General features: G+C 31.9%; 1 protein-coding gene across 1 annotated transcript; it reads left to right on the forward strand.

The window, feature by feature from the left end:
* Positions 1 to 1,960: 1,960 nt before the first annotated feature.
* LOC123669759 (sodium/hydrogen exchanger 9B2-like) lies at positions 1,961 to 20,312 on the forward strand (the record flags this gene model as incomplete). The annotated part of the gene is made up of 10 exons (XM_045603350.1): positions 1,961 to 2,031; positions 2,284 to 2,411; positions 9,648 to 9,876; positions 12,224 to 12,393; positions 14,146 to 14,357; positions 14,624 to 14,795; positions 17,869 to 18,023; positions 18,659 to 18,817; positions 19,794 to 19,986; positions 20,238 to 20,312. Coding segments are annotated over 10 exons (1,539 nt in total), but the record flags the coding sequence as incomplete, so codon positions are not given.
* Between the last annotated feature and the right edge of the window lie 2,274 nt (positions 20,313 to 22,586).

The raw sequence follows: 22,586 nt of genomic DNA on the forward strand, positions 1-22,586 counted from the left end.
AAAGCAAATATGCCATAAATTTATTCTATACTAGTGGTCGCTCAGTGGTCGAAATTCAACCATAATTAATCTAATATATAAAATTCTCGTGTCGCGGTGTTTGTAGTTAAACTCCTCCGAAACGGCTTGACCGATTCTCATGAGACTTTGTGTGCATATTGGGTAGCTCTAAGAATCGAACAACATCTATTTTCATCCCCCTAAATGTTAAGGGTAGTCCACCCCTATTTTTTTTGATAAATTATTTATTAAATAATAAATATTATTATTTATTAAATAATAAATATTATTATTATATATTTTTTATGTATGTTACATCAGAACTTTTGACCGTGTGGACCGATTTCGACAATTTTTCAATTTTTTTTTAAATCGAAAGGTTGTGTGTTAATTGGTCCCATTTAAATTTATTTGAGATCTAACAACTACTTTTCGAGTTATATCTAATAATGCGTTTTTACTTGACGCTTTTTTCGTCGACCTACGTTGTATTATACCGCATAACTTTCTACTGGATGTACCGATTTTGATAATTGATGATGTATTGTATGATGTATGATGCAGTATTTGATGATGGGATCCCAGAGAAACCGAGGGAAACTCTTGAAAATACGCAATAACTTTTTACTGGGTGTACCGATTTTGATAATTCTTTTTTTGTTGGAAAGAAGATATCCCTAGTTTAGTACATGTTAAGGAAACTAGGATCTAATGATGAGAATCTCTTAGGGGTATTGGTCTATCACCCCGCGGTGACCAGCCGTATTGGGGTTTTGTTGACTTGATGTTTTTATATATCTTGCCGTTTTCTTTCGTTTCCGGTGTCTGAAAGTTCCTATGCTTTTTGTTGTTGAGTGCACTTTTCTGATAGTGACAGGGAACGGGCTTTCATATACGCAAAAGCATCAGTTTTGTGCAATTTAGATGGAGCTTTAATAATTTCTTACTCTGCGGGTTGTGGAGACTTTATGTAGGTAGGTGATGTTGAAAGTTCCATTTTCCTCTTTTCGGTATCTGATTTTCCCTTTACGATTATCTTATTATTTTTGATGAACGCTTCATTACCTTTTTCTTTCTCAACCTTTAATTATTGCTGTAAATTTCTACGAAGATCTACGTTTCTTTAGAAAAATCTTCTGTAATGTAAGTTTTTTATGCCATTTTATTTTCTCCTAGTCTTTAGTATTTATTTATTTCATTTTTTTCCACTTTAATATTAATATTATGTAAAGTATCTTTTATAATATTAAATAAATGATCTTGGCTATGCTCAGTTTCCTTTTTGCCGCGTATTATTATTTTATTTATTTTTTTCGTGTTCTCCAAATGTTTGACTTTCTTATTCAATGTCTCAATCTCTATGTTCTGTGTAATAATTTTTGTTTGTTTCTCTAATTCCATTTTCATCATTTCAAATAGTCTTAGGATATCTTCAGATATTTCTTTGGTTTCCATGATCGAGTATCCGAACGTAATATAGTATCTGAACCTAATCGTTTCATTCGTGGCGTTGGTATAACTGATCAAAGTTTATGACAGAATAATGTAGACTACCTTCCTCTTTGAATTATTTGTGATATTTATTGTACTATTTTCTTCAATAAAATTCACTTTTTTCGTAAGTTTTTGATTTAAAATCAGTAGGTGAAGTGTTCTCAATCTGATTATCGGTCACTTCAGAATGATTTTGTTGTTTTTGCTCAGGTAATTTGAATAAAATTTGGGAGCACGACACAACAGTTATATATATATTATTGTTATGACAACCGGAACCGGAGTTGTACATATAAGTATAAAAATAAATATTGTATTACATGTACAACGATAAAAATACAAAAGATACGATGATGCGTCGTGACCGTGAATGACGTACACTCTGCATTGCCGGCAATTAAAGCACGCATCTGAATGTATGTTGAACATTATTTACAAAGATTCTCTGTTATATCCAACCTGATTTATTGCAGATAACCAGACGGTGACTGTTATCGATAAAGGTGTCTATCTCGTACACCAAGAAGAGAAGAAAACGTAAGTAAGCATCTTTATATAAACTACTGTAATTAGATTCTTATTTCCGCTCGTATCTTTAAGATATTCATTAGAGCTGCAACTAATATTTATTTTATTATAAAGTTTTCATTATTAAAATTCTCATGAACGAGGGTGACAGTTTAATAAATTGTGTCGAGAACACTATGAGTTTGTAAGCAGTGTATCAATTCCATATGTATATTTCGTTTTAAATTATTATTTTTGAAGTATCGACTATTAAATTTACAGATCGCACCAACCTACACTTGTGATTAGCGTAGACAATTTTAACAAAGTAAATGAACTAGTTAAGAAAAGATCTTGGATCACCACAAAGACTCCGACAATCGTTCATTATGTTACAATAATCATATTAGGTGAGTTAATTTTGTAAAATTATTTTAATATACTTTTCGCTACATGCGAAACAAACTTCAAATAAATTTTGTACAGATACTTACATAAACATATATTTCTATCTTAAAAAACAAGTTTTTAAGCGCTCCTATTTAAACACAAGAAAACCACTTTGTGATTATTATAAATAAAACTCGTCGTTAAAGATAATATTTCTTTCTTTATGTAAATATAACAAAACAAAATACTTTTATTATTTACGGAATTAAAAACTTCAAATAAACACAGTTCTAACTAAATAGCTTACTTAGTCTTTATTTTATTATCTCAAATTATTTAATCGGAAACAATTTCTGTTTTACGGTTCGTATAAATTTGCATTATTAATACGAAAACGATTAGCATTTAGAATAATAAATTGAAATTGTTATACTAAAATGTACTGAAGTGTAGTAGTTATAATCCTACGCTACGTATCTATTATAAATAACTGTAATCATTATTATAGAGAGAGAGTAGTAATAAATCATCCTTGGAACAAGTAAGATGTGTTTAATTACATAACAACTTCCCTACATGGCGACCCTGCCAGCCGCGCATACATGGCCGCGCGTATTTAAAACTAAAATAAAATAGACGCGCCAGAAGTTATTAAATATTTATTTTTGTGATGGAAAAAAAACGTAAAACATGTGTCGGTCGTACCAGACGAAGGAAGACGTTTTTATTACGCAAAATAGTGCTGGAAATGGTAACAATGCCAGTTTTCAAAAATTGGAAGAGCATATGAACATACAAAGCATTATATCCATCGTTGTGCTGTGTATAATCGGACTGATATTCGGATACTTTGGATACAAGCAATACAGAAAATGTCATACGAGGTGGATGCGCCAAGAAATGAACCAGCAGGCCTTCAGAGGTCTGAGATTTTCTCAACGTCGTCACAGCGAGGGGCGACCAAAACCTGCTGAGTGTGCTTGCCAAAGTGTATAATAGTGCTCGTAAAGTAAAATGGTGTGTCGTGATTAAGGACAGTGAAAAGTTTCTCGATTTTATGTGACATTAAAAGTTAAAACTATATGGCTAGTGAACTAAATAATATATATGTATAGTATAACTAAATAATATATGTAATATAAAATTAAGTTACTGTAACTCGAGATATTTGTCATGTAAAAGTTTAATAAACTTTATAGAAAATAAAATTAAAGCGTATAAAAGTTAAGAGTTAATAATCAATGAGTTTTGTATTAAGATAGAATAATATATTTTTTTTAGTGACAGATTTTGTTACATTATTAATATTTTAATCATTTATATTTACGAGGCGTATATTCAACTTGTAATTTTTTTAAGGCTACATTATTTTATCTTAAAGTGTAAAACTAATTATTGTTAAAGCGAATGTTTACATTACGATATCCATATACGAGCGTCCTGATGCTGGAAGTATGTTTACATTCCGATATCGATTTACGAGCGTTTTGATGTCCCCTACTACGAATCTAATGGACACTTGGTATGTATTTTGACTTTATTATTTTTATGTTTGATTAATATAAGTTAATGTTTGATTTTATTTTATGTGATGGAAAATGAATTAATTCAGTGTTTAACAGATATTGAGAGTATTAAAAAGTATTTGGTCAAAAAAGGTAAATCACGTTTTTCAGGTAATATTTTGCAAAATAAATTACAAGAATCAGAAATAATTTACGAGAAAAGTAAGCAAATTATTAAATTATTTTCGGATCAAAAATATATTAAACCGGAAAAACTAGAACTTATCGATTCTACTTGGGAAAATATTAAAGATTTGTATAATAAAATTTTAGAATTGAGCATTATACCAGAGAGTGATTCTGATTCAATCATGGAGTTCGATTTAAGAACGGCTTGTAATTTAATACCTGTGATGGACAATAATGAAAATACTAGTAAAATGATCATTGACTCTGTGGAAATGTATTCGGAAATGTTGTCAGATTCTGGGAAAAAGCTATTAATAAAATTTGTCTTGAAAAGTAGGCTTTCCGAAAATGCCAAATTGAGGTTGTCTACAGAGTATTCTTCTATTAGCGCTCTTGTCAAAGATTTGAGAAAATGTTTGCTAACTAAAAAATCATTTACGGCAATTCAATCTCGATTGCAAAGTATAAATCAAGGTTGGCGTACGATAGATCAGTACGGTGCAGAAATAGAAAAATTATTCTCAGATTTGACAATATCGCAAGCAGATGGAAATACTGAAAGTTATGCTGTGTTAAAACCACTAAACGAAAAAATTGCCATAAAACGCTTTTCAGATGGTTTACGAGATTCGCGGCTGAGCACGATCATCGCAGCTCGAAATTACGAGCATTTGAACGAGGCAATTCAAGCGGCAAAGGATGAAGAGTTACATTCAGCATCGACATCCAAAGGAGAAGGAGTAATGTATTTTTCACGACGTGGGACAGAAGGTAAGCTGCAACGTCCTTATTATAATAGGCAGTTCAACGGTCGTTATCGAGGACAGCCAAAATACACAAATCCGCCAAGAAATAACGCGACGAGAGGAAATTACCCGACAGTACCTCTTTCCGGTAATACTACTTTTAACAATGGTTATAGACGAACAACTTATTACGCAAATCGAGGACGTGGAACGAGATTTTTGCGAGTTAGTCGATCGAGTTACGGAAATACTCGTAGTAGTGGTAATAAACGCGTACTTTACGCCGAACAAGTTAATCAGAATGACGATGAACCGACACAATCAAACAATAACATACAGTTTTTTCGAGCTTAAACAAAATATTTTAACATTGAATGGTCAAACTAAATTTGTATCTTTTTATGTTGACAACAAAAAATATTTTTGGTTAATAGATACCGGAGCATCATTGTCAGTCATAAAAAAAGAAGCTATTCCAATAAACAAACCTATTTTTACTGACTATACTGTCGTAAATGGAATTGCAGGTCAGATTCAATCCACTGGGTATATTACATTACAGTTAATTCATCGAAATGAATGTGCTCGAATAGATTTCAATAACAAATTTTATGTTTTTGATTCTGTTCCATTAAAGGCAGATGGAATTCTAGGTTTAGACTTTCTGTGCAGATACGCATCAAATATCGACTTGAATAACAATGTTATAACTTTTTATAACAATGAAAGGGCTTATACATTACCATTATATGACACCATAAATTATTTGGATCATGTTTTAGTTTTACCAGCACGAAGTGAATCTATTCATTATTTGGCATTAGATTCTGAATACAAAGGTGATTACGTAATCCATTCTGAGCAGTTATCAGAAAATATTTTTCTTGCTGGAAGTATAGTGAAGGTCCATAACAACAGGGTTCCTGTTAAGATTTTAAATACCGATGACAAAGATGTTATTTTACCAATATTTCAGCCAGGTTTAAATTTACTCGATGAATACGACATTTGTCAATTCGATACTTGTTCAAAAACTTCAGAGAGAGCTAGAGATTTGTTAAATTTATTGAAATTAGATCATCTTAACGTTGAGGAAAAAGAGTCTATTACACATATATGTTCTAAATACGTAGATGTTTTCTTTTTACCAGGTGACAAACTTAGCACAACTAATATTTATGAGCAAACTATAACACTCAAACCAAACACTAATCCCGTATATGTGAAACAATATAGATTGCCACAGTCATTGAAAAAAGAAGTTGGTAAACAAATTAATAAAATGTTAGAGAATGATATAATTGAAGAGGCCAAGAGTGAATGGTCTAGTCCCATACTCTTAGTGCCAAAGAAAACAAGTAATCAAGATAAAAAATGGCGATTAGTAGTTGACTATCGTAAACTTAACAATTGCATAGTCGATGATAAATTTCCGTTGCCCAACATAACCGACATTTTAGATTCTCTTTCTGGCTCTATCTACTTCTCTCATCTAGATTTGCATCAAGGGTATTACCAGGTTTCTTTAAATAAAGACAGTAGAAAATATACAGCTTTCACGACTAGTACAGGACAATATCAGATGAAACGTTTACCCATGGGACTCAAGACAAGTCCAAGTTCTTTTAGTCGGATCATGTCAGTGGCTCTATCTGGCTTAACATTTGAACAATGCTTTGTATATTTAGACGATTTAATTATTTTTGGTAGGAATATGGCGACACATAATAAAAATTTAACAGACGTTTTAGAAAGATTGCGTAAAGTAAATTTAAAATTGAACCCAGAGAAGTGTTATTTTCTTAAAAAAGAATTGCTTTATCTTGGTCACGTAGTATCGTCACAAGGTGTTTTACCAGACCCCGCTAAGATTCAGGTTCTTCAAAATTACCCAAAACCTACTAATACAGAGGAAGTAAAAAGATTTGTAGCATTTTGTAATTACTACAGGAAATTCATTAAAAACTTTGCTGAAATTACAAATAACCTTAATAGATTAACTCGGAAAAATGTGTCATTTGTTTGGACAAAAGAATGCGATGAATCATTTGAAAAATTGAAAAATGCTTTAACAAACCCTCCAGTATTACAATTTCCGGATTTTTCAGAAAGTAATGAATTTATTATTCAAACTGACGCGTCAGGCACAGCTATAGGTTCAGTTTTATGCAATAAAGATATGAGGCCTGTGGCATATGCTAGCAGACCTTTAAATAAATCAGAAAGAAACTACCCTACTATTCAAAAAGAACTTGTTGCCATTGTATGGGCAATCAAATATTTTAGACCCTACATTTATGGTAGAACTTTCACAATTATGACAGATCATAAACCATTAATTTATTTATTTTCATTGAAAGATCCATCAAGTAGATTGTTAAAATTTCGATTGGCGCTAGAAGAATATAACTTTAAAATTGTATATGTTCCAGGCAAAAATAACCCTGTAGCTGATGCTTTATCTCGAATTCGTATTACTTCAGATTCATTAAAAGAATTAAATAACGATATCATGATGGTTATGACAAGACAACAAAGAAAGAAGTTAGAAGAAAAAATTGAGGCACCTATTTCTAATAAACCCATAAGCCAGTGGTCTGATCAACCAAGGGTAGTGGAGTTATTAAAAATACCAGGTGACTTCATAGAATTAACTTTTATTAGTAAAGATCAATTAGAGAATTTAAAACGAAAAAATGACGTATACGTAGAAAAGGAATGTTTTATGTTAAATAAAAATAAAAATATAATTTATATTAATCTCAACTATAGGGCACAATTTTCGCGAGACGAATTTGTGACAAAGTTAGAGAAATTTTGCAAAGAATTTGAAATAAAAGAGCTATGCATAGTAAAATGTAGAGAAAATGAATCGTTTCTCAAGGATTTATTAAAAGAGATAAGTTGTATTAAAGATTGGACCGGTCCCCGAATTTGCGTGATAAGAGGTGTTAAAAGAATTATTAATGACGAAGAAAAAAGATATATTCTAAATGACTTTCATCTACTGCCTACCAGTGGACATGCTGGAGTGCGTAGAATGACTAATAATATAAAGCGGAAATTTTACTGGCCAGGGCTAGATAACGACGTTAAATTTTTTGTAAGTAAGTGCACTACTTGTCAAAAAATGAAACAATGTAAATACATCAAGGAACCGATGGAAATAACTACCACGGCCTTGCATGCATTTGATAAAATTTTTATGGACATTGTGGGTCCTTTAGATAAGGATTTAGAAGGCAACTGCTACATATTGACGATACAATGTGAGCTGACCAAATTTGTGGAAGCTTACCCTCTGAAGAATAAAGAGACCGTAAGTATAGCTATAGAATTAGTACGTAATTTTATTTTAAGATTTGGTGTACCAAATACTATTGCAACTGATCGCGGTGCAGAATTTGTTTCTTCAACCATGGAGCAGGTATGTAAATTATTACAAATAGAAAAAATAACATCAACTGCTTATCATCACCAATCGATAGGAGCATTAGAAAATTCCCACAAAAATTTAAATGCATTTTTGCGAATACAGTGTAATGGTCAAAAAGACACATGGAGTCAGTGGCTTCCATTTTGGTGCTACACGTTCAACAACACGGTTCACACAGAGACTAAATACACGCCGTTTGAATTAGTATTTGGTAGACAAAGCAAATTACTATGTAGAGTAAGTCAATATATAGAACCTTTATATAACCCAGATGATTATTCTTTAGATTTAAAATATAGGCTACAAGTAGCACATCAGGATGCCCGTAAAAACCTAATTTTAAGTAAAGAGAAACGAAAATGTGCTTATGATAAAAATATAAACCATGTAACGTACCAAATCGGACAACTTGTTTTAGTTAAAAATGAATGTGCAAAGAAATTAGATCCTGTTTATGTTGGTCCTTATTCAGTTGTAGAAGATATGGGAGTAAATGTTAAAATTTTAAAAAATAATAAGCATGACATTGTCCATAAGAATAGGACAAAACCTTTTATTGTATAACTTAAGATTATATAAATTCATTTGTATAAGATATATTTTAATAATAATAATAATAATAATAAGATATATTTTAATATTAGTATAAAAAAAAATAATAATAAGCATGTTATTATAATTTTTTTTTTCTCACCCCGGGAGGTGAAGTGTAGTAGTTATAATCCTACGCTACGTATCTATTATAAATAACTGTAATCATTATTATAGAGAGAGTAGTAATAAATCATCCTTGGAACAAGTAAGATGTGTTTAATTACATAACAACTTCCCTACAGTACAAGTTGAAAATCTTTCAAATAAATATATAGTGTAGTATAGTTGTAGTACTGTGTGGCTACGGTACTAAAGAATATAGCCATCCCCTCTCTTCCGTGGGTGTCGTAAGAAGCGACTAAGGGATAACACAGTTTCGCTACCACCTTGGAACTTAAAAAGCCGACCGGTGGCGGGATAACCATGCAACTGCTGGCTTTGAAATACACAGGCCGAAGACGGGCAGCAGCGTCTTCGGTGCGACAAAGCCAGTATGCGGTCACCAACCCGCCTGCCCAGCGTGGTGACTATAGGCAAAACACATGAGTTCACGTTATTTTTGGCGTAAACTTGTGAAGGCCTATGTCCAGCAGTGGACTGTATGGGCTGTAATGATGATAGTGTAGTAGTATATTTGTGTTTTTTGTTGACTATTTTTATTAACTGAAATTGTTATTTTTTGGTTATTTTAAATTACCTTTTATTATTATTATTATTATTATTTTTTGTTAAAAAAACAATAGTGCGTATTCATCAATTATAAATATATTATATCTTTGGTTATAGGAGCATTAACTTGGGGCTATCTATGGTGTACATGGGGCGAGAACTGGAGTGTGAAAGGACAATGGTTTCGACTAGCGATTGTTGCGGTCATCGCTTGGACAAGCGGTCTAATCCTACAAGAGGTGACCACACTACCGCCACCCCTTGCGGCTTTGGTCACAGGCATGATAGCTCGACACATCGGTTTCATTGACATGCGAAAATTTCCAGAAATTGATTCATTCTTAAGGTATGTGATAATTTCTATTAATTTGATCCTCTTGTATCTTTTTAAACTGTTTATTTCATAACAAAAAATAATTTCATTCCTATAAATTTTAAATAAAAAAGTTATTGATATGCATGTGATCACGTAAAGAAAATTTAATTAATTTTTAACCGACTTCAAAAAAAGGAGGAGGTTACTCAATTCGACCGTACATATATTTTTTTTATGTGTGTTCGGGGATAACTCCGTCGTTTATAAACCGATTTTGATAATTCTTTTTTTGTTGGAAAAGGCATATTCCTAGTTTGGTACCATGATAAGAAAACCAGGATCTGATGATGGGATCCCAGAGAAATCGAGGGAAACTCTCGAAAATCCGCATAACTTTTTACTGGGTGCACTGATTTTGATGATTTTTAATTTAATCGAAAGCCGATATTTATCATCTGGTTACGTTTAAATTTCATCGAGATCTGATTACAACTTTTGTAGTAATCTTTGATAATGCGTATTTACTTGACTATTTTTTCGTCTACCTACGTTGTATTACTTGTCGATATAATTGAAGTCGGTTTTTCTTCGTTGGCCTGCAAACATAATTATTAACGTATTAAATGATCCGCTAAAGTAAATAACACCTACAAACTTTTTCATATTTTTTTTTTGTATGAATTACATTTTTATTATTATACAAATTGAATTCATTCGTCTCTAAAAATTTTAGTTAAACATAATTACATCGTATATATAATAGACTAGCTATGCCCGCGGCTTCGCCCGCGTTGAAATCAGTGTTTCGAAAAGTTTTACCGGCAAACTGCCAGTGAAACTTTCATCAAAATCGGCTTAGTCATTCCGTAAACCTTCCTCTTGAAGCACTCTCTCCATTGGTGAAACCGCATGAAAATCTGTTCAGTAGATTTTGAGGGAATCGACCACATACGCTTTTGGGGACTTTGTTTTATAATAAACTAACTGTTGCCCGCGACTACGTTCGCGTGGTTGTGAAGATATGCATTACTATTAAGATGTTTAACGCAAACTATTTTTTTATTTCAGTCACTCGAAATGCTTATCACACTGAGTAACTTTTTAAAAGGCACCATTTAGTATAATTTAATAGTTATTTTTATAAAACCTCTCTATACACCACATTTTTAGCTTTATATTCAGGCTGCAGTATAAATAACCTATCAGGCGAACTTATAGCTGCTGTTTATGTTTCGTACAAACTATCATCCCCAATTAAACCCTCTTAGCGGTGGAATATCGCAAAATCCGTTCTTAGCGGACGTCTACTTACTATAATCTACCTACCTACTAAATTGCATCTTTGTCCATCCTGGATGGATTAAAAACCACTGGATGGTCCCAGCGGTTTTTGAGTTCTCGTGATGAGTAAGTCAGTGACCTTTCTTTTATATATATATATATATATATAGATTACGATACATTATTTGGACACCTCCTCACCATCTATAGTGCATACATTTTAAATTTCAAGTCTCTTACTTCAAAAACATAGGACTTTCATACAAACTTCCAACCCCCGTTTTACCCCCTTAAGGATCGAGTTTCGTAAAATCCGTTCTTAGCGGATGTTTACGTTCTATAAGAAATCTACCTACCAAATTCCAAGTTTGTAGGTGTTATAGTTTCGGAGATTTCGTGATGAGTGAGTCAACCTACCATCCCCCGTTTTAACCCAAAAAGGAAGTTGATTTCTAAATATACATTATTTGAACACCTCCTCACCATCTATAGAGCATACATTTTAAATATCAAGCATCTTACTTCAAAAACATAGAACTTTCATACAAACTTCCAACCCCCGTTTTACCCCCTTAGGGGTCGAGTTTCGTAAAATCCGTTCTTAGCGGATGTCTACGCTCTATAAGAAACCTATCTGCCAAATTTCAAGTTTCTAGGTGTTATAGTTTCGGAGATTTCGTGATGAATGACCTTTCGCTTTTATATATATTATAGATAAAGCTTATTATTCGGTGCAGGATTACATAGTTGATAATGATGTGTGGACTTAGTGACGCTGTATTTTATGCAACATGTTTATAATTTTGTACTAAAACACAGTTTATATACATATTATTTTTCAAAAGAGTAACTGCGGAGTTTCTTTTCGATTCTTCTCTGCAGAATTTACATTCCGATTCGGTGGTACTTTTACGAAAATAATAATTTATTTTAAAGGTTTAAATTGTAAATTACGATTTGAAAGTGCTCTTGGGGCTTATTTGAATAAAGCTGTTTTTGATTTTGATTTATAATTTTCATTAAAATCATTTTAGTAATAATATAACTTTAACTGCTAGTAGTTAGGGTATTTAGTAATTAAAACGTTTATTATTAGGAAAATATATCCAGTTATTATTCTGGGCAAAGGATCTCTTGCATGGAATGTTAATTTCATCAGACAAAATTGGAAGCAAATATTAGCTTTAGGAGCATTACCTTGGTGTACAGAAGTAGTGATGGTAGCGGTGTGCACGCATTTTCTACTTGATCTACCGTGGATATGGGGTATGTATTTCCTTTATAATCGATGAGAAGTCGTTTACACTAAAACCTTGCAACTAAGAGTTTCAAAAAATCAAACTATCAAACTCAATAAATTTGAACTGTATTAATTTAAATTAGCTTTAGCTAATTTAAAAGAAGACTGTTAAATCTGTTACTACAAAATAATTTAGTATTAAAACAGTATTTAATCATCAATTCTCATTTTTATACCACCTTCACCTGTCATTTTCAGTGGTATTAGATTGAAAATTTCATGAGTATTAAAGTTTAGACGAAAAGTAGAATATATATTTCTTTGTTGGTAAAATTACCTTACCTTGGTAAATTCTTTGACTTTTAACGATTATTTTTAATTTTCCAAATATTTGAGAATTTCAGCATAATAAACATCCGAAAATATGGCAGACGACAGTGTTATTGCTTATTCATTTTAGTTTTCAATAAACAAATGACAACTTATTTTTACATAATCATATTTTCACGTATATTTGATTATTACACTTTTTTTTAATAGTGTGATATTTTCAGGCATTTCTCGGATAATCTGATTCTTCTGAAAAAGAAACATTTCGTGTAGTTTCAAGTATTTATACTCCCATTACTAAAACAATACCAATCAATCTTATCGTACAGGTTTAAGTATAATCTTTCAATTTCAATAAAAGAAATTCACAAAGCTGTTTTTATCAGATTTTATTGTTACCGGCTCCCGTGCTAAAGATAAAGATACAGTTAAAATAGATAACGCTTATATATAAATTACTTTATATCTCTATAAACACGTAATTGTGTTTGTTCTAGCATTATTTAAAAATCTTTTTATCTGCTTATATATTAAAAACTTTAAATATATAAAGTGTTACAGGTGTGTTATTTTACGAATTTTTATCTCACTATGTTGCCGGAAGTAACGATTAAAATATTAAAGTCTAATTAATCAAAATATATGAGTAACAATATAATATAATACAACGCCTGTACCTATATTTTAATTAATATTGGTTAGGGCTTTACAAAATAGTTTTCTAAGTGGCCTAAAATGAAATGAATGGAAATACATCTTTTTATAAATGTTATATCGTATTTGTTACAATGAAAATATAATTTTATCACATTGTATAACTTTTTACAAAATGAAACACGCCATTTTAAAATCATAGCTGTAAGCCGTGATAAACCTTTTATAATAAAATAAAATTTGTCATGATGCATAATAAAATACCGCAATATGCGCAAGGTAGACCCAATTCAATAAAATCTTCTATAGAATTGGTTTTACAAAAGATTTGAATGCATTTTCAATACATGACGTACTCTTACATAGCTGAGTGCTGACGTTATCGGTATGCCGAAAACTCCAAGCAACTTTGCTATATTCCTCTACTTATGTTACAAGAAAGAAAAAGATATCTACTTATTTGAATATAGCACTTTCAAAAAATGACGTAATAAAAACAATTATTAAACTTAAAACGGTTTAATATAGGGATATAAAAGGATTACGGCATTATATATGCTCTCATGAAATTTTTAACGATTTAAACTTTAATCGTTTATCACATTTCACACGCGTTTTGAACTCAAAACAAAAAAAAACATGAAGAAATACACTAAGCATTCAAAATTTATATGCACTCATTTCCACAATAATAACGGACCGAATTTAAGCGTCCTCCTTTACAGCACTTAACTACTAATCTCTCAAAAGATTTTTCACTAATGTTTATTTTTTACCGGAGTATTTTGTTTCAGGTTTCCTTTTGGGATCCATCTATGCATCCGTGTCGTGTCCTGTAGTGATGCCTTCAGTTATAAAGCACGGAAAGAATGCGAGTGGAAAAGTAAATTGGCCCCAACTCATATGCACGGCGGGCGGTTTGGATACAGCCTTAAGCGTTGGCACATTTGGCTTGATTTTTAGTTTTATGTTTTATGAAACGCACGACAGTTACCGTTATGTAAAAGTAAGTGGCTAGCTTAAAAGTAATGCGGTAAACAAAAAATGCTTTAAAAATACCTATCTTTTATGTAAATGTTTTCGACTTAATAGAATAAAAACTCACAAACTTTACATGCGTTTATGAAGTAAAATGTATTTTGTGATTGTTAAAAAAAAAACTTTAATTTAAAAGATGTGTAAAGCCTTTTAAGTACAAGCAATATCAAGTATTTCTAACACCATAAATAATAATCTATTTACTATTATGTTACATTAAGATACGTGTTTCAGGCAATATTTGCTATACCTATTGGGGTAGCCCTAGGCGTTGCGTATGGAAGCCTGGCGAAGTACGTGCCAAGTTCAAAGGATACCTACGTCACTGAGCTGAGGGTTTTATTCGTTCTCGCCGGAGGACTTTTTGGCAACGTTTTCACCGGTTATTTTGGATGGGGTGGTACGAGTAAGTTAAACTTTTCTATTAAAGCTTTTATTTCACATATAAAATGTATTACAGCAACACCAAACAAAAAATTATTGTAAAAGTTATATTCGCAAAATGTTAACAGAAATTTACATTAAAAAAAATTATAACAGCTTATTACAAAAGTTGATAAAAAGTTTTCATTCATATTCAATTTTCATATTTATAATCAACTAGCCTTGCCCTGCGCGCGTTACTATACTTTTTTTGCTACGCGTACCAACCCAGAAACCTTTGTGGGCTCATGCACAACACTTTGCTGAAGATCATGACATGATCAAATGCATAAATTACGATTCTATAAGGACGTACAGGCAAACATTCATTTTTATATATAGAGATTTTTCTGTTGGAATACAGCTTCGAGTATGAATATATAAATAACAACTTACCATTTTACCAAAATATATACCTACAGTAGCCCGATTCACCCGTTGCCGATAAAATTTATCTCAAACATAAGCTACTTATAGGATTTATCAATCGAAGGTAAAACAGACCCAATCAAATCGTCAAAACAAAATAAACTATAGTTATTGCATTCACAGGTTAAAAATAAAAATATGTAAGACACTAAAAGGAATGTTATGGAGAAAATGAATTCTGTGACAAGTGATAGAAGTCGAAAATCATATTTTTAAAGAAGAGCAAACACAAGATTAAAAAATTCTTGTTCAACGTTAATATCTTCATTTGTTAAGTAAAACACTGTGTTTCGATATACATTTTAGTTTTTTTGATGACTATTTAGTTTTAGAGATAGTTAACAAAAAAAAAGTTTTGAATTGTATTTTTTTTCACAATTTTTTAGTGTAAAAATTATGTGATAAATGATACTTGTATAGTTATATTACTTGTTTTTGTGTAAACTCTAGAATAATGATCCTAGCGTAGTGTTTCTCAAACAAAAGATAAGATCTTTAGACTTAATATCACTGGCTTTTCTCATAATTTACCTAAATTTGACCATCTTACAAAAGTTTTAGTTCAAAGGTATCTAGTACTCGAGATACATCAGTATTCACAAAAATGTCCTGAAAATCTATACAAATAAATAAAATAGGAGTGTCTGTTTGTAATATTAGAATATCCGCTCTTTTCATTCATATTGATATATACACGGTACATATACCTACCAAAATAACATTTTTTATAATTTTTGTCTGTCGGTCTATCTTTTTGTCTGTCTGTTTGTTCCGACTAATCTCTGAAATGACTGGACCGATTTTGACTGGATTTTCACTGGTAGATAGCTGACGTATTAAGGAGTAACTTAGGCTACTTTTATTTTAGAAATTTATTTACTTTGTAACTCTATGAACTGAACATTTTTTTTAATTCCACGCGAACGAAGACGCGAGCACAACTAGTTGTAGTACAACTAGTAAAATGGTTATTAATTTATAATATTAGTATAGATAAAAGTGAAAGGTCATATATTTTTTAAGTAAGAGACTTGAAATTTAAAATGTATGCTCTATAGATGTTGAGGAGGTGTCCAAATAATGTATCTTTAGAAATCAACTCCCTTTTGGGGTTAAAACGGGGGATGGTAAATTGACTCACTCATCACGAAATCTCCGAATCTATAACAGCTACAAACTTGAAATTTGGCAGGTAGGTTTCTTATAGGGCGTAGATATCCGCTAAGAACGGATTTTACGAAACTTGACCCCTAAGGGGATAAAACGGGGGTTGGAAGTTTATATGAAAGTCCTATTTTTTTTAAGTAAGAGACTTGAAATTTAAAATGTATGCTCTATAGATGATGAGGAGGTGTCCATATAATGTATGGTAATCTTTATATATATAAGAGAAAGGTCACTGACTCACTCATCACGAGAACTCAAAAACCGCTGGATCCATCCATCCAGGATGGACACAGATGAAATTTGGCAGGGAGGTAGATTATAGTTAGTAGACGTCCGCTAAGAACGGTATTTGCGATATTCCACCGCTAAGAGGGGTTTAATTGGGATTGATAGTTTGTATGAAAAATATACAGCAGCTATAAGTTTGCCTGATAGGCTATTTATACTGCAGCCTGAAAATAAAACTAAAAATGTGGTGTATAGAGAGGTTTTATAAAAATAACTATTAAATTATACTTAATTGTACCTTTTAAAAGTTACTCAATCTGATAAACATTTTAAGTAACTGAAATAAAAAAATAATTTGCGTTAAACGTCTTGATAGTAATGCTAATCTTCATAACCACGTAGACGTAGTCGCAAGCAACAGTTAGTGTATTATAAAACAAAGTCCCCAAAAGTGTATGTGATCGATTCCCTCAAAATCTACTGAACGGATTTTCATGCTGTTTCACCAATGGAGAGAGGGCTTCAAGGAAGGTTTGGGGAAAGGTTAAGCCGATTTTGATGAGAGTTTCACTGGAAGTTTGCCGGGAAAACGTTGTGAGACACTAATTTCAACGCAGGCGAAGCCGCAGGCACATCTAGTAATCATATATTATTATTAAGATGTTTGCCTCCCTTTTTAGAAATAACCTCACAATTACTCCACATAAATATATATCATTTCACAGATAAGTGCTTGCTCTACCGGCATCCACGATTAAAAAGCTTAAACTATTTAAAAAGTAAAACTAGGTATGCTTTAAGAATAAGAAAGGTTATTTTTTCCTCAAATCAAGGCGGGTGAAACTGCGGGGCCCACCTTGTATACATTTTGTTGATATACCACATTATTAGAACTGTTCATACAATGTTTTTAAACTAAAACAATCGTATTTTGTATAATTATATTTTATCATTGTGACTTCAACAAAAGCAGCTTTCCGTTTGATTTATCACAACGTGGTCAAGTACATACTACAGAATGCAAAAATTAATAGTAAAACAATTTACTTCATTACGAATCCGACTTTATTTAATATCACTTGGCCACTTTTTAAATGCAATAAAATTGTAAAACGCTCTCCTGAAAACTTAACGAAATCAGATACAATATTCTTCATATCAGGTGTCGATATAATCTATCGATTTATCATTAAATTATAATATCCTAAGTTATGTGATATTGTTTATCACAGGCGGTGTAGCTGTACTGGCTTGTAATGCGACGGCGGCAAATCACTGGTCCAGAAAAGGATGGACACTCAACCAGAATCCGGCCGCAACTGCGTACCGTGTTATGTGGTCATTTTGTGAACCAGTGCTCTTTGCTTACACGGGTACTTTCTTCGTGGTTAGTATGGTTTAATAGTATAGCTAAATAGCATATTAAGAAACCATATTTTTTAGAATTTTTGAACAATTGTTGAAATTAAATTTAATAAAATAACAATTGTTGGCATTGCCTTCATATATTGCAGTATGGATAAGACAATTTTTATGCAAAATATTTTAGTGATTTGTTTACTTTACCTTAGTAATGTTTCGATAAATCTGGATCAATATTAGACGATCTGGACCAAAAGTAGAGAACAGAATATCCGTAGAAGCGCAAAATTATTTTGTTAAATTTGAAATCCGTTGAATCCGTCCGAGTTTTATAAACTATAGCTCGCACACACATACAAAACTTAGTAAAAAAGTTAACTCATTCATTTAGACAACTCATTTCAAAGAATGATTAATTTATAAAATTTTCTCCAAATAAAAATAATAATTAATTATAATAAAATATAAATAAATAAAAACATTCGATTTCAATATTCGTTTTGACATTAAAAAGTGAGTTAATAATTATTGAATGATTAAATAAACCGGTGGTTATGTTAGACTTAAACCAAGGTTCATTAATTTAGTCTACATATTGCGATCAACTGTATTAAAATGCTCTCAGTCGATATTAAGTCTGAGTAATTAAATTAATTACAGATACACAGTTCAATATCTGAAACAATGTTGATTGGACTGGGCATGCTGTTTGTATGTTTAACTGCAAGGTTGCTGGTCGCATCATTGACTTGCTGGAATCTCACTTTAAAACAAAAGATCTTTGTATGTTGTGCGTGGACTCCTAAAACGATTGTCGAGGTAAATCATTATAATTAATTTACAAGAAGACTTACTTAAATAGCATTTAGCCATTGTTATGTTATTTACAAACTTATTTTGTTTGTGCGGAATTTTATAATCTGATAAAAATAAAGATTATTTTTTAACTAACGATTATAACTATTATCTTATTGTGGAGTTCAATTTCTGCAGCTACTTAAGTTAGAAATAGCAAATTATAAAATAATTAATAAAAACTACCAATAACACGACACGTTGGCGCAACGGTCACAGCACTGGTTTGAGGCTGTTGCGCTGGCGGTTGCGGGTTCGATCCTCGCACATGACTACATTTGTATTGGCTATAAGCTGTATGGCTACTGCAGTAAAGAATATCATCACCCCCTCTCTTCCCGTGGCTGTCGTAAGAGGCGATTAAGGGATAACACAGTTCCACTACCACCTTGGAACATAAAAAGCTGATCGATGGCGGGATAACCATCCAACTGCTGGCTTTGAAATACACAGGTCGAAGACGGGTAGTAGCGTCTTCGGTGTGACAAAGCCAGTGCTGCAGTCACCAACCCTCCTGCCCAGCGTGGTGACTATGGGCAACACACATGAGTTCACTCCATTTTTGGCACGAACTCGTGGAGGCCTATGTCCAGCAGTTGACTGCGATAGGTTGAAGTGATGATGATGATGATACAGATGTTTGCCGTGGTCTGGGTTTTTGTGCAGTCGTAGTCCCCGTCGGTCCCGGTTGTTATCATGTACACCTGATAGCGATCGTTACTCATAGTAAGGAATATATCCGCTAACCCACATTGGAGCAGCGTGGTGGATGAAGATCTGATCTTTCTCTTACATGAGAGGAAAGAGGCCTACGCCCAACAGTGGGATATTACAGGCTGAAGCGTAGCGCAATAACACAATTGCATTTTTCTCTAATGTTAAAAAATAGTTTAGAAAGTCAAATTTGTTTGATATAATTATTGTTTTTTAAACGCTTCAGGCTGTATTATGTCCAACGGCTATAACTAAGGTTTTGGCTTCCGGCGGTGAAGACACTAAGGAAATGGTGTACGCTGAGGAGCTGATGCAGTTGATAGTACAAGCCATTCTCATCACCACACCTATCGGCTTCCTCCTCACTAACAATTTAGGACCAATGCTCCTTAGTAGCAACTCTCGCGATAGTGAAAATAGTAAGTGTTGTTATATTTATTCTTTTATAACAAAATATGCCAAACGGAACATCTAAATGCTGTTGGTTTTATTTTATCTATAAAGACGTGTCTGTAATCCATACTAAAATAGGTTCATTTTTATATAGTAATGAATATCGGTATTGTCGATGGTGTGTCTTTATATCGATACATTTCACATATAAATATATATGTAGCTGTACCATGAGTCTATGTTAATCATTATTAATTTATTTATAATTTTTTTACAGACGCTAAATCAAGAAATTCAAGTGCTTCGCCTGAAAATAGCAGGCTATGAAAGAAATAAATCGACAATAGTAAATAAAACTCAATGGTTAAACTTAAAAAAGACGACAGAAGGGAAAAGTTCCTCTTCCGATGTAAAGTAATATTTTCAACAAAATTTTCGTCTTGATAATGGAAAAACGGAAAAACATTTAAGCTATCTACAACTTTAGTCAATATTAGTTGAATAAGTTGAATTGGTGTTAGTAATATTGGAAAGCAACCATTTTATTTTGTTATTGAAAATTTTCGCGTTGATGATTGAAAAATAATTTAGCTAATAACAACTTTAGTCAATATTAGTTTTTAGTTTGTTATTTTGCCATAAGTGTCCAATGTATCATTTTGCCTCTAACTTTGCATCATTCCCTTTCACCATTTTTTACTACTATCCGCTGATTATAAGACCGCCAAATAAATAAGTTTATTGTAATTAGTGCTTTTATACAACTTCAGTTGGCAAAATACTTGAATCTAGGTTATAATCACAGCGTGCTTCGAGTATGTAGTTGATATCGAAAACTTAAAAAATGACGACATATTTGAATGTCTTTAACATTTGACAAAGTCGCTAGATCTATGCGGAATTTATAAAACATTAGCGGGCGAAATTTATATTTAGTGAGAAATCATTTTTAGTGACTTCTAGGGTATTTCTGACTCGTAGAGTAGGTGAATTTTTTAAAATCCTCAAATCGAAAACATAATAAATTAAGTAAATTATTTCAATTTGTTTAACAGATTTTTATTCCTCTACCCTCGCAATATTAACATGACAGTTTGAACTGTATGATACTGTAGAGGGGTTCCCCTACTGTGAACTAATCTACTATTCGTTAATTATTCTTCTCACTTATCATCATTCATCATATCATAGGCATCCAAAAGTTTGCGCCAAAAATGGCGTGAACTTATGTATTTTGTCCATAGTCACCACGCTGGGCAGGCGGGTTGGTGACCGCGAGGCTGGCTTTATCGCACCGAAAACGCTGCTGCCCGTCTTTGGCCTGTGTATTTCAAAGCCAGTAGTTGGATGGTTTGATTATGGGTCTAAACTGATCGAAAAATAGCTCATATAATTAATGGATGTCCCCTTAGGTCTCATAAAATTAATTATACTTTCATACTTATCGAATTCATTGTATTAGTGTTTTGTTTAGTTGACTAGATATTCGAGTATGACAATAGAGACGAGCATGGAAACTCCAATAAAAAAATGTGTATATACAACATTATAGAAGAGAATAATAAAACTATAAGATTGTTGTGTTAAATATTATATGTTTGAACTCAATTTTAACCAATGTTTGAACTTCTCAATGATAAGTCACATTGGTTAACCTGTGACAGCTGACATAATTAAAGCTTTTTGTTGTTACTGTCACGCTGAAATTTACGCAAAACTTAACGATTTAAAGATGCATTTGGAAACGAAGAAACACAAAACAAAATCCGATATAAACCTAAAAACAAAAAGCTATCATTTCCTTATTCCAAAAAATATAATTATGCTAGGGTTGTGCTAGAGCTGAGTGTAGATTAAATATATATTGTAGAACACAGTTCCATTGGCCACATTGACCACTTGACAGATGTATGTAAAATGAAAAATGTTTTAAAGATTCGAAATTTACTTGTGATATGAAATTCTAAGTAATAAATATCAAATCTCACAAAATTACGTTAATGTTTGGACGCTAATATTATGCAAAAGTTATGTTAAAACTTTTTTTTTGTATATAAACTTGAAACTCAATATTTGTAATTTATTAAATTGTTGTATTTATAAACTTTTATCGTTTTATTTTATATTTTTTTTATTTTACAGACAAAAACTGAAATTACGAATACAAGGTTGGATGTTGGTATGCTACATATAATTTTTATATATAATTTAAATAACCTTTCATTGATGAAGAAGAAAATTAAAAAATATTATTTTCAAAGTATAAAATTCACCCATTCAATATAGTGCCGAGCTATTTTAGATTATGTATAAAAATAATGTTTCAATTGTAAAATATACCTTATACTATTTACTTTTATACTACATTTATATTGTGTCGTCTGCGTAGAATTTAACAAAAAGTTATTGTTCAGTTCGCAGAGCAATAAAATAAATTTCTAAAATAAAAGTAGCCTAAGTTACTCCTAACTACACCAGCTATCTGCCAGTTAAAGTCCCGCCAAAATCGATGTAGCCGTTTCAGAGATTAGCCGGAGCAAACAGACAGGCAGACAGACAGAATTTTTAAAAAAAATGTTATTTTAGTATATGTATCGTGTATACATCCATACGCATTTACTAAAAA

Source organism: Melitaea cinxia, chromosome 3, assembly GCF_905220565.1.
Source record: "Melitaea cinxia chromosome 3, ilMelCinx1.1, whole genome shotgun sequence".
NCBI lineage: Eukaryota > Metazoa > Arthropoda > Insecta > Lepidoptera > Nymphalidae > Melitaea > Melitaea cinxia.